A 17,551-nucleotide genomic window follows, 5' to 3' on the forward strand; every position below is an offset into this window, starting at 1 on the left:
GGACAAATCATGTTGTTTTGAGGTCTAGCTCTGAGCTGTATCAGGTCCCCTTGTCTGTTCTGTAGTCATAGATTACTTATGACTGTTTGATTGGTTTTGTTCTAAAAAGATCATTTATATTGAGGCAGGTCATACAAACTAGACCCCATAATATGGCCTTGTGCAAGCCTGATTAAATAGTTTTTGTAATGGTGCAAACAAAGCAACTACAAGAAAGGTCACGAGGACAAAGAAGGGGAAGTGACAGAGTTAAATAAACAAAATTAAAAGAACAATAAAAAGCAGGTGACAGAGATATAATGCCAAATTGATTTATGTGGTGTGTTCTTTCCATGCATTATGTATCAGCTGCAGCCCATCTGTTTGTTTTTCAATTCTTTCAGTAAGTTAAAATGACTGTTGAATAATGGTTTGCACAATTAGGGCATTTTTTATGTTTTGTTCAGACAACAAATTTAACAGCCACTGAACAGTTTGAAATATTTAATGCCGTAATTGTTATTTTTATAATTACTCTAGAGGTAAGACCACAAAAATGCTTTAGCCACATCCCAATTCAACCAGACTCTGACGTCAGAGAATAAAACATTGAATTTTTCAAATTTAGTTTAACTATTACTAGATTTATTTTTGTATAAAATATTTAAAGCTATTTTGGTGCAGCTGTTTAAAACTCATTATTTTACAGTACTTGAACATTTAATATCTATTTATTTCAAAGTAACTTCGATTTTAAAATGTAGTGCTCGCTTTTAAATTGAAATTCTTACTTTCTCTATCTGTAACCTAGGAAGCAGTATCGAAAGGTCCTGCAGTGCATTGTGGTGATTCAGAAGAACTATCGGGCTTTCTTCTGGAGGAGAAGGTTCCTCCACCTCCGCAAAGCTGCCGTAACCTTACAGAAGCAAGTGCGAGGAAAGCTGGCACGCAAGATCTACAGCCAGTTGCTTGAAGAGAGACAAAGGAAGGAAGAGGAGGAGTGCAAGAGAAGAGAGGAAGAGGAAGAAAGGTAATGTTGGGGGTGTATTTCAAACAAAAAAGTAGAGGTGAGTGGGCTCCCGAGTGGCGCATCCAGTAAAGGCGCTCGACCTGGAGTGCAGGATGCGCTCTATAGTCTGGACGTCGCGAGTTCAAGTCCAGGCTATTCCACAGCCGACCGTGGACGGGAGCTCCCAGGGGGCGGCGCACAATTGGCCGAGCGTCGCCCTGGGGGAGGGAGGGTTAGGTCGGCCAGGGTGTCCTCGGCTCACCACGCACCAGCGACCCCTGTAGTCTGGCCGGGTGCCTGCGGGCTTTCCTGTAAGCTGCCCGAGAGCTGCATTATCCTTCGACCCTGTAGATCTTGGGTGGCTGCATGGTGAGTCCGCAGTGTGGAAAAAGCGGTCGGCTGACGGCACACGCTTCGGAGGACAGTGTGTGTTCGTCTTCGCCCTCCCGAGTCAGCGCAGGTGAGCTGAGCTTAAAAAATAATTGGCCATTCTAAGTTGGGAGAAAATAATAAAAGTAATTGGCAAGGACTACATTTATTAAAAAAAAAAAAAATAAAGTAGAGTGAGAAAAATACATGACTTGGCATCCATTGAAGATCTTCTAAAACCTCACTGTGAAATCCTTCTTTTACAGAGAAAAACAAAGATTGGAAGTTGAACGCCTTGCACAGCAGGTATGATTTTTTAAGTGGTTGTAATGTTTAAAGCCAGGAAGACAAAATAATTTATCTTGATTGGCTTGAAATTTTACTGCGGTTTAAAAACTGTCCACTGGATATTAATCAGAATGAATTCCTTTGAAATGCAGGCTGAGGAAGCCCGTAAACAGCAGGAGCTGGCAGCCCTCCTAAAAGCTCAAGAAGAAGAAATGGAGCACAGCCAGGCCGGGGAAAAGCCTCAGGACACCACCCAGGTGGAGGAGATCCTGAGACTGGAGCGAGAGATTCAGGACCTGCAGCGCAAGAAGGAGCAGCAGGAGCTCTCTCTGACTGAGGCCTCCCTCCAGCGGCTGCAGCTGCTCCGTGATGACGAGCTGAGGCGCCTTGAGGAGGAGGCTTGCCGGGCTGCCCAGGAATTCCTGGAGTCCCTGAACTTTGACGAGATTGACGAGTGTGTGCGCAACATCGAGAGCTGCCTCTCCGTGGGCAGTGGAGAAGCTGTCAGCATGGATAAACCGAACTTCAACTTCAGCCAGCCCAACCCAGAGGAGGAGGTGGATGAGGGCTTTGAAGCAGACGATGATGCCTTCAAAGATTCACCCAGCTCCAGTGAGCATGGTCATTCAGACCAGAGGACCAGCGGTATTAGGACAAGTGATGATTCCTCAGAGGAGGACCCCTACATAAATGACACAGTGATTACCACCCTCCCCAATCCTGCCATCACAGCTCTGCTTCTTCCTATCCAAGACTCTCTCAACGTGAACATGTCTGCCAGCAAGGATTTGGCTTACTGCATTGGTGACAACATGAGTGGCAGTCCCCAGGACTCTGTGGAGCTTATCCCACCCAATGAAGACTCTGACTATGACCAGGATGACTATGATGATGGGGCTATTGCCTCTGGCAGCAGCATGACATTCTCCAACCCCCGCAGTGGCCAGTGGTCTTCGGATTACCGTTTCTCTGTGGGGACCTACAACAGCTCTGGAGCTTATCACTTCAGCTCAGAAGGAGCACAGTCTTCAGTGAGTAATACATTTGTTCAGTTGATTTACAATAAAGTCCAATCACTTTTTTCATTATCCAGTATTTCCTTTTTGGGATAGACCTCCTTTTTTTTCTAATGAAAAGTGAATTGTTAAAATGTATTTTCCAGTTGGAAATATGTCATTTTGTACATGTGTATGTGAGGAGGACAGGGTGTTTCGTTACTAACCTAGTGCTTTGTTTCACAGTTTGAAGACAGCGAAGACGACTTTGACAGCAGGTTTGACACAGATGATGAGCTTTCTTACCGCAGAGACTCTGTCTACAGCTGTGTCAGCCTTCCCTATTTCCACAGCTTCCTTTTCATCAAAGGTGAATACAGTTAGAATGTTGTGGTCACAAGGCAGTAACATAGGCATGAGATTATCAAAAGCAGCTTTGGGTGTAGGAATGAGTCTTCATGTTTTGAATATAGGTTCTTGGAATGCCTGTTCAATCCTTTTCCCGTCACTTTTGGTACCCCCGTAACCCACCCCATACATATACTTATTTTTTTTTTAATCACATGCAGCAAAATGTGAAACACTGTAGCTTATGACATACTTACATTTTACCATAAATCTGTACCTGTCAATCACAGTTTTGACTTTCTAAAACTAAAACACACACAAAGAGAATATATTTTTCCCCATGGTTGCTAATTTGGAACCTAGCTTGGATTACTGAATCCTATATTAACTTTGCCATAGCGTGCAAAGAACTAATCAGCCCTGTCAAATGGAGCACAATGCTATTATTGTTTTATTCTCTTGTACTCTGTTTTTATCCCAAGGCTTCTCTCACAATTCTGCTGGAAGTGCTTCTGGAATGTCCTGAAGGACACAAAACAAAACAAAAAAGAACTGTGTGCTAAATAGAAGTGGTGTTCTATAAAGTCAAGGGTTGTAAAAGTGCATTCCTTCTGCCAGTTAGGAGCCCCAACGTTGGAGAAGGGCCTTTGGTTAACTTGAGTAAAAAGTGATAATGTTGCTCTGCATTAATGTCGTATTGTTCCTAAATCAGTTTTTTTTTTAATTGTTTCTCACATGAAAGCTACATTTGTCCTCCTGTCCCTTCTGCTAGGGGGTCTGATGAACATATGGAAGAGGCGCTGGTGTGTCTTAAAGGATGAAACGTTCCTGTGGTTCCGCTCCAAGCAGGAAGCCTTGAAGCAGGGCTGGCTGCACAAGAAAGGTGGCGGCTCCTCAACGCTTTCCAGACGGAACTGGAAGAGGCGCTGGTTCGTCCTGCGCCAGACCAAGCTCATGTACTTTGAGAACGACGGAGAGGAGAAGCTGAAGGGCACTCTTGACATGCGGGCTGCAAAGTACGTGCTGAAAAGAAACACAGAGTTCTTTGAAATCTCACATTCATCTTTTAATTTAGTAATTGAAATAGGTGTTTTCAGTCCATACCTATTTCTGTGTCTACAGTCTATTCCTTTGTATAATGGAAGGCTGCACACAAGCCAGTAGCATGAGAAAGTGCCATTTAGGGGAGACCCTCACAGAATTTTGAATGAGGGGGTGATAGAAGGATGAAATGAGTGCACCAGTTTTGAGTGCACCGGATGCACATGCACAGTACTAGAAGATCTAATAGTTAGCTAATACATCCAGGGTAAGTGATGTCACAGTATATTTGGCCACTACCTTGTTATTCTCTAATAGAATTTCTCGCCCTCTTATTTATAGGGAAATTATTGACAATACCGGGAAAGAGAATGGAATTGATGTAGTAATGCCAGAACGCACATACCACCTGATTGCAGAAACTGCTGAAGATGCAAGGCAAGTGAAGATTCCCTGTTTTACTAAATATTACCTTAATAATGAATTGCATTGCACATTAAGGGTCTGATGTCTCTTGACATCTAATTCGTTTTTGGTTTTTATTTTCAATCATTTGATGTCCCTTTTTTTGAGCCAACTCCATTCAATTAAACTCTTGGAAAAGTGTTGATTGTGAAAGAAGTTCACAGGAGGCTGTGTGGATCAGTGGTTAAAGAATAGGGCTTGTAACCAGGGGATCCCAGTTCAAATCCGGGTTCAGCCACTGACTCATTGTGTGACCCCGAGCAAGTCACTTAACCTTCTTGTGCTCCGTCTTTCGGGTGAGACGTAGTTGTAAGTGACTCTGCAGCTGATGCATAGTTCACACACCCTAGTCTCTGTAAGTCGCCTTGGATAAAGGCGTCTGCTAAATAAACAAATAATAATAATAATAATCTTGATTGAGATGATGATTCTGTTTCATTGATAATGTTAAAAAAGGCAGCTCCTTATTTTTGATTCAAACCAAGTTGATTTAATTAAATCGTAATTAAGAAGAAACTATTATTTGCTAAACAGGTTGTGACATTTTTTGCAATAAGTCATTAAGATTTTAAGTCCGGGAAAAGCAATTTAACTGAACTTGCATTTTGTGTTCGGTTTGAATTAAAAATAAGGAGCTGCCTTTTTTTTTGTTTTTGTTTTTCTTGTTTACATTATCATAGTCTCATTCAAGTTACAGGGGAGAAAACAAAAGTGATCTTGTTTCACAATCAGTGTTTTTCCAAGAGTTTAATTAAGAAATGGAGTCAGCTCAATATAACTTTTAAAGGGACATCACAGACCTGTGTATATTTGAACTGATTACACAGCACCCAGGGAAGCTGTTTAGCAGCTAGGTGAGACAGACACACAGAAAAACACACAGAGATTGTGAAATTGCCCCAGATTTTAATTTGCACTGAAATGCAAAGAAAGTCTGAGTACGGAAAAGACTGTCCCTTGTAGGAATGTTCTTTTATAGATGTAGGATACCTTGCTACCAGACTGTGCATCACATAGGGGAGTATTAATTGCAATGTTCTGAACAGTGATGGATATCAATATTGCTGCCCTTATAATCCTGCTGGTGTTTTAGTAATCCAATACCGGTATATATGCTGGCTTAATGAAATGTAGGATATTTCATGAACTTGCTTTAAACCTGTTCTGTATTTTACAGAACTGTTCCTTATTTGATAGTGAAAGTCTTGTTTCAAGGTAATACGGAATGGGGTATGTTCTGTACTTTGCTTGGCTATATTGATTTTTCAATTGAGCCTTTACTCCTGTACAGTCAGCACCAGTCTGTCGTGCTGTTACTCCCAGTCCAGATTCCATTGCACACTTCTGAGAGAAAGAAGGAGTGAGACAGACGCTACCATATGCACCTCTGGGTTTTCTGCACTCACAGATTTTCTGACAGGGATGAATCTGTGTGTGTCTACTCCTTAGGTGGCAATCCTATTTCAACCATCTTGACATTTCCACCCTAAACTGAACTGGTATTTTTATTTTTTTATTTTTTAAACTCACTTCACACCCTTATACTACCTGGAATTATATACAGCATTCTCTAATGACAAGGAAGATGAACTTCTAATTTTTCTGTCAGTGTTATGTGTTGTGCTGACTGTTTGGATATACAGTACACAAAACACCTGCCAAACTTAATCTTAAATGTGCCAATTTCACATTCCATGCACATTCTGTTTCATAATACGTTCAACAGCTTAATACAGTTGGAGGTTAAACGTGCCTAGACATGTTCTTTTGTCACCGAGTTTATGTTCAGGTGCAGACTGAATGTTATAACAGTATACAGTGTGTTTGTTTTGTTTATCAGCCAAGGATATTCATCAGTCCAACAGTTTGTACCACGACCCCATCTATAACAAAAATGTAATATGAATAACGTTTTAAATACTTGACTGGCATTGTATTTCATAAGATGAGGCACTGAGAAACTTCAAATAAATTGAAATGCAAAGAGCCGCACTGCTGTGGAATGTTCTTACACATTTGCCAATTATTCTGACAATTAAAACTAAACTTTCCTTAAAATAATTTAACAAAATGTAACAAATGTCACATGTATATTATACTTAAGTTAAGTACATAAATAAAGAATCTGTAAATTACTTTAACCACCCATGCTGAAAAACATATTTTTTAATTATTTGCACTGGTTGTTAGTCTTCAGTTCAGTGTGGATCTGCTTGTGTGGCTGAATGCAGTGCCACCAGGAATGTGTAGGTTTCAGCTCTTTTGGTTTGGTTCTCTTTTTCTGAAACTGGTACATATAAGTGGCTTTGTCATACAACTGGCACGTTTGCTTTTAGCCACAAGCTGTGAAAGGAATCTGTTTACTCCCCATGCTGCACTAGACGTGCACAGAAAGCCATTGGTCCAGATGAGGGCAATGCCAATCTGAGATTTGTGACGTCATAGTTGGATTTTCTCCACTTTTATCATTGCAGCCAGTGGTTCAGTGTCCTGAGCCAGGTCCACGGATCCACAGAGCAGGAGATTCGTGAAATGCATGATGAACAAGCCAACCCACAGAATGCAGTGGTAAGTCTAGATTTGTAATCATTTGAGCCGAATTACAAACTGAATTCTGGAAAGACTAACTGGCTTAAAACAGCATGGAAGGTTTATTGGAAATATTTATTCAGCATGTTGTACATTTTTCGACTGTATGTATGATCAAGTTATATTAATATGTTTTCAGTTTGTATTTTCCTAATATTTGATTTTTGATTTTGCCTAGGGTACGATTGATGTAGGACTAATTGATTCAGTGTGTGCTTTTGACAATCCAGAGAGGTAAGGGTTAAAATGGGAGTCTATGTGGTTAACATTTTACAAACCGTTTTATTTTTCATAAATATGGGGCTATTGAGGGGTCTGTAACCCAAACTAAATATGAACACCAATTATTTTGAAAGAAAAAAATTCTTAATGGTGAAAACGTGTACAAACAATTCTTAATAAATATATAGACAATCTATTCCTAACTATTCCTAATAAATATATAGACAATCCACAGGTTTCTACTGGTTGCTGTACAATCTGTGACAAAAAGACAACAGCATCAGTAAACACAGACTGTACAGTTTATAGATGTTGGTAGTAAATAAAAGGACGTTCTTACACGTCGCTGTTGTGTAAACAGAATCCAAATATTTATTCAAGGATTAATGGTTTTTTCCATGCGGTTTGCATTTGCTCCCTATCTAGACCCAACTCTTTTGTGATCATAACGACCAACCGTGTCCTACACTGCAACGCAGACACCCCAGAGGAGATGCATCACTGGATTACACTCCTGCAAAGATCAAAGGGGGATACCAGAGTTGAAGGACAGGAGTTCCTAGTGAGAGGTAAGCAGAGTGACCCGTAATGCCCATCACTGCAGCTGAGATACAACAGCAGGTGGACAATCCATTTGATTAACAATAGCAGGCAAATCAAATAAAAAAAACAAAAAAAACATTTACTATTAAAAATATAATTTTAAACTATAGTGTCAAATGCAGTGCATAAGGTATTTGCATGAATTTATTTATTGTGAAATCTTCCCCAGGTAAGCTGCAGTTATGGAGTTCTCATTTGTTAATCACATTCATTTTCTTGTTCAATTTTTCACTTGACTTGACAATACAGTATTTTGTTAAGTCTATTCTTTATGCTATTAAATGAGGTATCTCCTGATTGTTACCAGATTTTTTTTATGTAGATCTCTTCCACATCAAGTTTCCTGCACCCTTTTGCTTTTGCTACCAGAGTAGGTTAAATTTAAAATAATTATTTTACCTTAATTAACATTCTAGCGGTTCTTTCAAGAGCCAGAAGTTCAGGCAGCTTCACATTCAGTCATATCTATTGATAAATTCCAATCCAATGAGAGTTCCTCTTGAAACTAGGAACTGTTGGCAGCGCCTTTTCTTTTCCAAGTGCTATAGTAACACTTTACTGATCTGCAGGATGGCTGCACAAAGAGATGAAGAACAGCACAAAAGCTTCGATGAAGCTAAAGAAGCGCTGGTTTGTGCTGACACACAACTCTCTGGATTACTACAAGAGCTCGGAGAGAAACGCGCTTAAACTGGGCACTCTGGTGCTCAACAGCCTCTGCTCTGCGGTGCCGCCTGATGAAAAGACCTTCAAAGAAACAGGCAAGACCATCAATTACATTTTGAACAGTTCTTGGTTTTAATAGCGTCTTTTTACTTTGTGTTTATTTTATTAAATTAAGCTTTACATAACAGCTTTACATAATTAACATTTAACCTTACATTGAAGTAATTACATGCCTAGTGAAAATATTATTCTGTATCACCAGTATTGTTGTAAACTAACTAAATGTAAGATCTCTCTTTCTCTATTCCTCTGTGTGTGTGTGTGTGTGTGTGTGTAATGACTGCAGGTTATTGGAATGTCACTGTCTATGGGCGCAAGCACTGCTACCGCCTCTATACAAAACTGCTGAATGAAGCAACCAGGTGGTCAAGTGCCATCCAGAATGTCATTGATACCAAGGTACCCATTGACACACCAACGCAGCAACTCATTCAAGACATCAAGGTAAGGGCTGTTCTGAAAATCAAAAAGTGTCAGAATAGCTGTTTGGGTTCCAGTATGACCGTTGATTCTATCAGTAAGCAAACAAAGCCCCAAAACTGTAACCAAATGATCATGGCAAAAAGCCTTGTGTAATGTATAGTTAACACTGCTCAGAAAAGTTGAGTTTTTAAAAGAAAAAGTGTAAATGTCAATTTATCTATTTTGGTTTTTATACAGTGTTTCAGGTCATAACTGGTTATTATTATTATTATTATTATTATTATTATTATTATTTTAAAACTACTTTATTTTCTCAAATTTTAGGAAAACTGCTTGAATACTGAAGTTGTGGAGCAAATATACAAGAGAAACCCAATTCTTCGTTACACTCACCATGCTTTGCACTCGCCACTCCTTCCATTGCCCTATGGGGACATACACCTAAACTGTGAGCATTATTATTTGTTTATTTAGCAGACGCCGTTATCCAAAGCGACTCACAGAGATTAGGGTGTGTGAACTGTGCATCAGCTGCAGAGTCACTTACAACGTCTCACCCGAAAGACGGAGCACAAGGAGGTTAAGTGACTTACTCAGGGTCACACAGTGAGTCAGTGAAATGGCCGGGATTAGAAATTGACATATAAACATTGCTTTATGAAACTAACGTGTTATTAAGACAGCGTTTATTTTATAATGTGAATGTGAAACTGGAATCTGAAAACTTTTAGGAAGTTGGATTCTCAGTTAAATTCAAAGGACAGCATGGTATGAAGGAGTAAATCTTCTGTGAAAATGTATGGGACAGCTAAAGGAATTAGATCTATGGTGTGTTGTCTGGTAAGCAGGGGGATTTACGTAATGAAGCTGCTGTGGAAAAATACTAGAAAGAACAAGAAATTTCTGGTCTGTTCATAATTGAGCCTCGACTTCAGCCTTCTGCCTTTTCTATCCCCCTGCGGATTCCCGTTCGTTCCAGATAAGGACTTGGTCTCTGCTGCTTGTTTTATGCTCAGGAACTGGATCCTTTAGGGGTAGCCAGCCTTTTTCTGTAACTGAATACAAACACAAAGGGGGAGAGTGCTCCTCTGTGTTGATTCCTATAAGGAATATTTTGTGAGAATTTGCGAGTATTAGAAACATCTCTGCAAAATGAATTTGTTAAGTTAATGGCTTTGGGTTTCTCAGATGAGAAACTAAAGACCAACAATTAAGGTACAAGAAGAAAACAGTGACTTTGTTGAGTTCACTCACAAAAAAACTACTTGTTTATTGTAAACCACCTGCCTATAAAGGGAGAGGATCTGCAGTACAGTTCTGGACTATCTGTAAAATATATTTTATTATTTTCTACTTTTTCCATCTCATTCATCTAGCCATCTTTTATTATTTTTGTTCCTAATAAAAACACGTCATATTTGGGTTTTGTATTTAACATATACAGTGTCCGATTTATCTATTTGTGATTGAAATTATAGGCAATCACACCTTAATCGGGGATTTTCTTTCCTAATTAGGTTAGCAATTGTTACAGTATCGTTGGGCTAAATCAATCTGTTTCGAAATTATTTCTTGCACAGTGCTGAAAGACAAAGGCTACACAACTCTACAGGATGAAGCCATCAAGATTTTCAACTCCCTCCAGCAGATCGAATCTGTTCCCGACCCCATTCCTATCATTCAAGGAATTTTGCAGACGGGGCATGACCTTCGACCCCTGCGGGATGAGATCTACTGCCAGCTCATTAAGCAGACCAACAAGACTCCTAACACAGGGAGTGTAGGAAACCTGCGCAACTGGCAGATCCTAACCTGCATAAGCTGCACATTTGTACCGTCTCGAACCATACTCAAGTACCTGAAGTTCCACCTCAAGAGGTACAGCAGAAGGGGCTTGCTTTCTTAGATACAACACATGTGAGCTGGTGGAGACCATTATATCCTGCAGAGTTTATAGGATACATAACTGTGTCTCTTTAGAAAATGTGTTTTATAGGGAAAGACCTGTCAGATGCTATCTTTACAAATTGATGCACTTTTCTAATTTGGTTAAAATGTTGCATGTGTCAGCAGATAGAAGGTCAGAAATGTGGTACTGGAAGGATATTGTTAGTACTATGACATAAACACTATTTCAAAAAGCAAGTACTCTAAAAGATGTGTACTGCAGTATTCTAGTTGAATGGGAACTGAAACATTGTAGTACAGATAGGGGAGGATTCATTAAAAGGCTTTTATTTGGTCCGCAGTCTCCCTTGGGAAGATCTAACATTGTGTCTTGGCTGCTAACCATATGCACAGCTCTGTATTGTAAAACATTCAATAGCAATTCAAATATAAAATATAAATGTAAAATGAATAGCGTGTAGCTGTGCATTTTTAACAATTGCAACCTCAGCCATCTTCTGATCAAGAGCAGGGTTTGTAACGAACACGCTTACTGCATAAAGCACACCATTTGAAAAGCATGACAAAAAATATACATCATGTTCAAATGAATATTTCTCTTGTTTCTAGAGTTCGAGAACAATTCCCAGGCACAGAGATGGAGAAGTATGCAGCATTCACCTGCGAGTCACTGAAGAAAACCAAGTCCAGGGAGTTTGTTCCCTCCCGGGAGGAAATCCAGGCTGTGATCAGTAGGGAAGAAATGACAAGTACGGTTTACTGTCATGGTGGAGGCTCTTGTAAAATCACAATCAATTCCCACACATCTGCTGGAGAGGTAAGAGGAATCGTGTAACCTGCTCAGTGGCCAAAATCAATCATAAGGGTAATTTGCTGTCGAAGTTCAATATCAAAAGAGTGAACATGTCTCTTATTTTATCAAGTCTATAAAACTTCCCAGAATTCAACAAACTTTACTAGAATTAGAGTTTTAGCTGGTTTAAATGAACCTGGGATTCAACATGTAACTTTCCATGAGTCTTACATATCTATTTTCTGCTCAACTTAAAAAATACATATTTATATAAATGAACGATGTTAACACATTAATTACTACAATGTGTGTGTATTGACCACCCAGGGAATCTTGACAACCAGAAGGCAAACATTAGGCTAAATGGGCTAAACTTAACATTTATCCCTTTTGATATTTCATTTTCTGTATCATTGCACATAGTGTGCCAAACAGAGTATAGAAAGTAGTTAATAAGATGTTTGCTGTGCTTCTTCAGATTGTTGAGAAACTGATGCGTGGATTGGCAATGGAAGACAGCAGGAACATGTTTGCTTTGTTTGAGCACAATGGCACCACTGACAAAGCCATTGAAAGCAGGACCATTGTTGCCGACATCCTAGCCAAGTTTGAAAAGTAAGCAACAAAACTGAATTTTATTGACTTTCAACGGGACAATAGAAAGAGGACACCTCAGTATAGATATTTAAATTACCAGCTGTTAAATGTGCTTGTAAACCAAAACATGTTAGTAAATTTATATTAGTTCTGAAATAGAAACTACTTAATCTTTTTTATTCTTAACATACAATTTTGTATGATTTTGGTCATGGTTTTATGCCATCTAAGCAATAGTTTAATTTAAAGTAATTGCAATGTTTAAAAAACATTTACAAGTAATGTAGTATTGTACCACTGTGGACCCGCCTAACTCTTAATAACTAGAAAATTATATGGTATTGCATTCTTCAGCCCTTGCCTATTGAACCAAGGCTGGCTTAATTAGTCCATGCTGTCTTTGGAGGACATGGGTCAATTAAAATAACCTTTTTCTGTCTTTTGGTTGAAGACATATAACTCAAACCCAAAAATATGTTGCCATTAAATTAGCCATTGAGGATCCAATGGAAACCTAACTGGTGGTACTGGTTTTATAGTAATCCATAGAATTTCTAAAGATATTCCCGCTACTGTCATGATTTAATGTTAGAATGTTAAATGCATTTTTGGTTTTCAGTATGATCTCTAAAAGTGGTTTAACTTTTTTTCAGGCTTGCAGCCAGCACAGAGGAAAGCAGTAATCAGTGGAAATTCTATTTCAAACTCTACTGCTTCCTGGACACAGATAATGTGCCTAAAGATAGTGTGGAATTTGCTTTTATGTTTGAGCAGGTAAGAGCTTAGACAGAGCTTACTTGATGGCACTTCTTTTTTAGTTGAATTACCCACAGCTTTTTTATTTTTTTATTTTTTTTGGATAACTATTTAGAGGGCTGATTGTGTCTGTGGTAGATTAGTTCTCTTTTGTCATTTATGTATAAAACCACCTGAAGCCAGATTGGCAAAATACTAGTATTCTCATAGGAAAAGTATTAACTTGCAATACCAACATTTGAATGCACCAGTGGCGGGCGTGACTTCATGTGTATGTGCTTGTCTTTTTTCATAGCACATATACAGATTGAAAATATCTGACATGCATTGACTGATTAGATAGAAACTTTGCTTATCAAATATGCACCAAATGAAAATGAAATGTAACTTAAGAGGTTAATAAACCTGCAGTCTTATTGACATATTGAAAACCTGATCATTAAGGCTCTATCTCTGCTTTTCATTGCCGCAGGCTCATGAGGCTGTCATCCGAGGGCACTATCCAGCCCCAGAGGAGACCCTCCAGTTCTTGGCAGCCTTGCGGCTTCAATATGTGCAAGGAGACTTCACCACCCACACCACAATGCCCGAGATGGAAGAGGTATACCCAATGGAGAGGCTGAAGGCACGGATCACCCAGTCTACCAAGACCTTCACCCCAACCCAGGACAGGTGCGAGAGGAAGCGCTCCAGCTTCCTGGAGGGGACCCTGCGCAGGAGCTTCCGCGGCGGCTCCATCACCAAGCAGAAGCTGGTGGAGGAGCAGATGCTGGATGTGTGGGTGAAAGAGGAGATCACCGCCGCCAAGACCAACATCATCGACAAGTGGAAGAAGCTGCAGTCCATGACTCAGGCGCAGGCCATGGTTAAATACATGGCACTGGTAAAGGAATGGCCTGGATATGGCTCCACTCTTTTCAACGTGGAGGTGAGAGCTCAATGTAAAATGTATATAAGAACAGAAGAAAAAGCACATCTGGTTACTAGTAGCTAATCGATCCCAGAACCGCATCCAGACTGCTCTTGAAGGATTCCAATAGATTGGCAATAACAGAATGACTTGGCAACCCATTCCATACATTTCCACTCCACTTTTCCCAGGCTGAAAAGTACCTGAATCTTTCTACACTTAACTTCCAAATAATCACCTGGTTCTGTGCTAAAAAGTGACTTTGTTGACCCCTTTTATGAATTTAAACACTGTCTAATCATCTCGCATAACGGTTCTCTCCTCCTATCCCATTTCCTTGGCACTTGGGATTGGTCTAGTTCTTCTTTGGACTCTTTTCAAAAAATGTTTGTACTTAGACCAAAACTAAACACTACAAATTTGGTTTCACCAGGGAATTATGCAGCCTGTTTATAATCTTCATTTATGTCAGTAAATAATCAGACACTGCTTGTGAAAATTGGCAATTGGCAAAATGTGTAGGGAGATCATTCTAACTTGGTGTGCTTTTGTTATTTGAGCAACAATCTCAATGCTTCCAAATAATTATTTTGCTTTGCTTTATTTTCAGTGTAAGGAAGGTGGCTTCCCAAAAGACCTGTGGCTGGGAGTCAGCGGTGCTGCGATTTCAATTTACAAGCGAGGGGAGCCCAGGCCCCTGGAGATCTTCCAGTATGAGCACATTCTGTCATTCGGAACCCCGCTCTCAAACACATACAAAATTGTGGTGGATGACAGAGAGTTGCTGTTTGAAACAATCCAGGTATGGAAAATACGCATCCATGCATAGCCCTGGGTATTTCTGGAGTACTTCGTGAACTGGATAGATGCACTTGATAAATGACTCTTTATTACTCCAGTCGATTTATTCCAGATCTCTGTGTTAGAGTAAGAAACATTTCTATAAAAGTGCTTGTAGTGAAATTTGACATTTTTCAGAATAAAACACTTTTAGCCACATATTTGAATCAGTTAATGCTAAATAAATGTGTATACTTTTGCAGTCGAGCGCTTGTAAATATATGTAAACACTAACATTGAACTGCATTTTGTTTCCAGGTGGTTGACATTGCAAAGCTGATGAAAGCCTACATCAGTATGATTGTAAAGAAGCGTTACAGCACCCCACGTTCATTCGGCAGCCAGGGCAGCCAGTGCAGCAGCAGCAGGTGAGGTCGTCGGCCCGCTTCTGAGATACCGAATCAGGTGGTCTAATGGAGACCTGCTTCCCATGATGCTGAAGAACAAGCAGAGACTGGCTGTTGCAAGCCTCCAAGAACCATTAACCCGGAAGAGCAAAAATAAGATGAAACCTACAATGACTTTTTAGCTTTAACTCGTAACAGAAGATTGATCTGTGAAATCCATTCATAACGTTCTGGCTACAACTAACTTGCAGATACTGCTATTGAAGACTAAAGACTGTTTGTGATTTACCCCTATGTAAACCTCCAAAGCTTTACTATGTTGAATAATATTTAAAACAAATCATGCACTGCCAATAAGGCAGTACTAAGGTGCCTTATATAGTAGTTAAGCTGAAAACACAAAAGCTTAGTGGGGCTGCTTTAAACTCTGGGCACTTGTATGGTTAAGGACAAATGGCAAAGGAGGACTGCAGGGCTTCATTCTACCTGATATGTGCTACAGTGTGTGTTTTTTGGTGTGCACGATGGTATTCTCCTGCTCCCACTCTTTCAGCCTGTCTTGGAATGCTGCTGGCAGCCTTCCTTAACAAAAGCATTACATTTCATTCCTCATTAATTCTGTGCCTTTTTTTGTAATATATGTGTACATGAGTTTTAATCCATATTTTAAAAAATGTTTTATTGCAAAGATGATAACGTGCAATGTTTTATATATGTGGCTGTACATATTTTAATACATATGAATTTTAGGTATTTCAACCAGACTATTAATCCAATAATCATATGTTGCAATGAAATCAACTTGTTTTTCAAAAATGATAAACAATATAGATTGCCAAATGAGATGTTTTACAGCAAAAAACAAAAAAAACTGTAGCAGCTCTGTATTCTCTGTATTATCTGTGTTCTGTATTTCAGAATGTGTAGCAAACAAGCCATTAAATAAATATGCATGGTGTCCCATAGTAACGTGTACCTTTTCTGTTTGTGTAAGAGACTCGGGTACAGAATACAGTTCTTAATATTCCACTTGTAGTCTCAGTGTAATTAAAATGGCAGACTGGCGGACTATTTTCCCCTTTAGTATAAAATATGATGCATATACATTTTGTAGAAATGGGTAAATAAATGTTTCATATTGTAGAAAATAATTACACTTCATATGAAGGAATGGTACTGTTATCATTTGCTGGCAGGAGTACTGAATGAATCCTTGGGACCCAAAGTCTTGAGATTATGGCCTCCTGTCATTTGTAAATGTTCACCTGATTGGCTGAACAGATTCAGAATAAATAATTGACACGTTACAAGTTAGGATGCAAATATTTTTTTTCCCCAAATGTCCAAAATAAAATGAAGTTTACTGTTGTGCTTTTTTTTGCTTTTTTTTAGTAATGAGTTTCTTATAAAGATAACAACATGTGCACTATTAACTGTGAAAGCAAACAGGTAGACGCATGCCACCTCACTCTATCCTTTTATCACAAGGTCAACATGCACACCTCACAGAATGTCCTTTGACGGTCTAGAGACAATATTAAAAGCAAAAGGGGCTGAACATGGAATTGAATGTCCACCTAATTGCACAGTGCAGATACCATTTTGGTTACATGATTTCAGCAATGCACTTTAACTGTTTGTAATGAAGAAAACCCATTTGTGTGTCTATTAAAGCAAAAAAAGTGTTGAACAATGTTGAAAGACAAATAAGATGATATTCTTTTGTTCTTTTAACTCCCCACAGATGTATCCTTTGAAATCTGTTTTTCCATGGGTTGCCAAGAATACACAAACTTCAATCAAATTATAGACACCCATGTCCATGATGTACTGTAATCCTTTGTGTGAACTGCATTGAATCACATGAAAGTCCCTCAGATCTCTTGCCTCTTAGCAGATGACTCTTTGTGTAACAAAGGCAGGTTTAAATTAAGGGTGGGGTGTACTAGTGATTGCACAAGCCTGCATAACCTTTTTCATTATGGTGTATTGATTCTTTATTCAGAGGTACAGAAAATCTAACAGCCTGGCTGTGTTCCCTTGTGCTGCTATGTGCCATTGTTAGGATAAGGAATAAAGCCAAGATTTGTTCTGTACACTTGTATTCAATTTTGTTTTTGCTGTCCTTCAATAAATGTTGGCATTACACTGCCATCTAGTGGTGAGTTTAAAATGCAGGCAACTAAGACAAGAGTCTTTCACCCACACATTTAATTTGCATTGTGAAGTCTATGTTTTAGGCACACAGTAGATTTGTTTGAAAAGGTGCACCGTTTCTCGCACAGTGGCCTATTTTCTCTTGGAAGCACGGTCAATATTGCTCCTTGATACTTAATAACAATT

At 39.2% G+C, this 17,551-nt stretch overlaps 1 protein-coding gene across 2 annotated transcripts in view; it reads left to right on the forward strand.

Annotated features, from left to right (window-relative positions):
- LOC117400356 (unconventional myosin-X-like) overlaps nucleotides 1–16,576 on the forward strand; it is a 101,986-nt gene extending 85,410 nt beyond the window's left edge. For both annotated transcript variants that reach the window (XM_059023103.1, XM_059023104.1), the window contains 19 exons: nucleotides 791–1,009; nucleotides 1,624–1,663; nucleotides 1,798–2,676; nucleotides 2,887–3,010; nucleotides 3,761–4,004; nucleotides 4,372–4,471; nucleotides 6,973–7,062; nucleotides 7,262–7,317; nucleotides 7,732–7,874; nucleotides 8,478–8,669; nucleotides 8,921–9,078; nucleotides 9,382–9,505; nucleotides 10,638–10,935; nucleotides 11,575–11,782; nucleotides 12,237–12,373; nucleotides 13,009–13,129; nucleotides 13,584–14,039; nucleotides 14,632–14,823; nucleotides 15,120–16,576. In XM_059023103.1, the coding sequence (XP_058879086.1) occupies nucleotides 791–1,009; nucleotides 1,624–1,663; nucleotides 1,798–2,676; nucleotides 2,887–3,010; nucleotides 3,761–4,004; nucleotides 4,372–4,471; nucleotides 6,973–7,062; nucleotides 7,262–7,317; nucleotides 7,732–7,874; nucleotides 8,478–8,669; nucleotides 8,921–9,078; nucleotides 9,382–9,505; nucleotides 10,638–10,935; nucleotides 11,575–11,782; nucleotides 12,237–12,373; nucleotides 13,009–13,129; nucleotides 13,584–14,039; nucleotides 14,632–14,823; nucleotides 15,120–15,233 (3,895 nt within the window). In that variant the 3' untranslated portion in view covers nucleotides 15,234–16,576. The remainder of the gene's footprint in view (nucleotides 1–790; nucleotides 1,010–1,623; nucleotides 1,664–1,797; nucleotides 2,677–2,886; nucleotides 3,011–3,760; nucleotides 4,005–4,371; nucleotides 4,472–6,972; nucleotides 7,063–7,261; nucleotides 7,318–7,731; nucleotides 7,875–8,477; nucleotides 8,670–8,920; nucleotides 9,079–9,381; nucleotides 9,506–10,637; nucleotides 10,936–11,574; nucleotides 11,783–12,236; nucleotides 12,374–13,008; nucleotides 13,130–13,583; nucleotides 14,040–14,631; nucleotides 14,824–15,119) is intronic.
- The last annotated feature ends 975 nt before the right edge of the window (nucleotides 16,577–17,551 follow it).

The sequence above is a fragment of the Acipenser ruthenus genome, chromosome 4 (assembly GCF_902713425.1).
Source record: "Acipenser ruthenus chromosome 4, fAciRut3.2 maternal haplotype, whole genome shotgun sequence".
NCBI lineage: Eukaryota > Metazoa > Chordata > Actinopteri > Acipenseriformes > Acipenseridae > Acipenser > Acipenser ruthenus.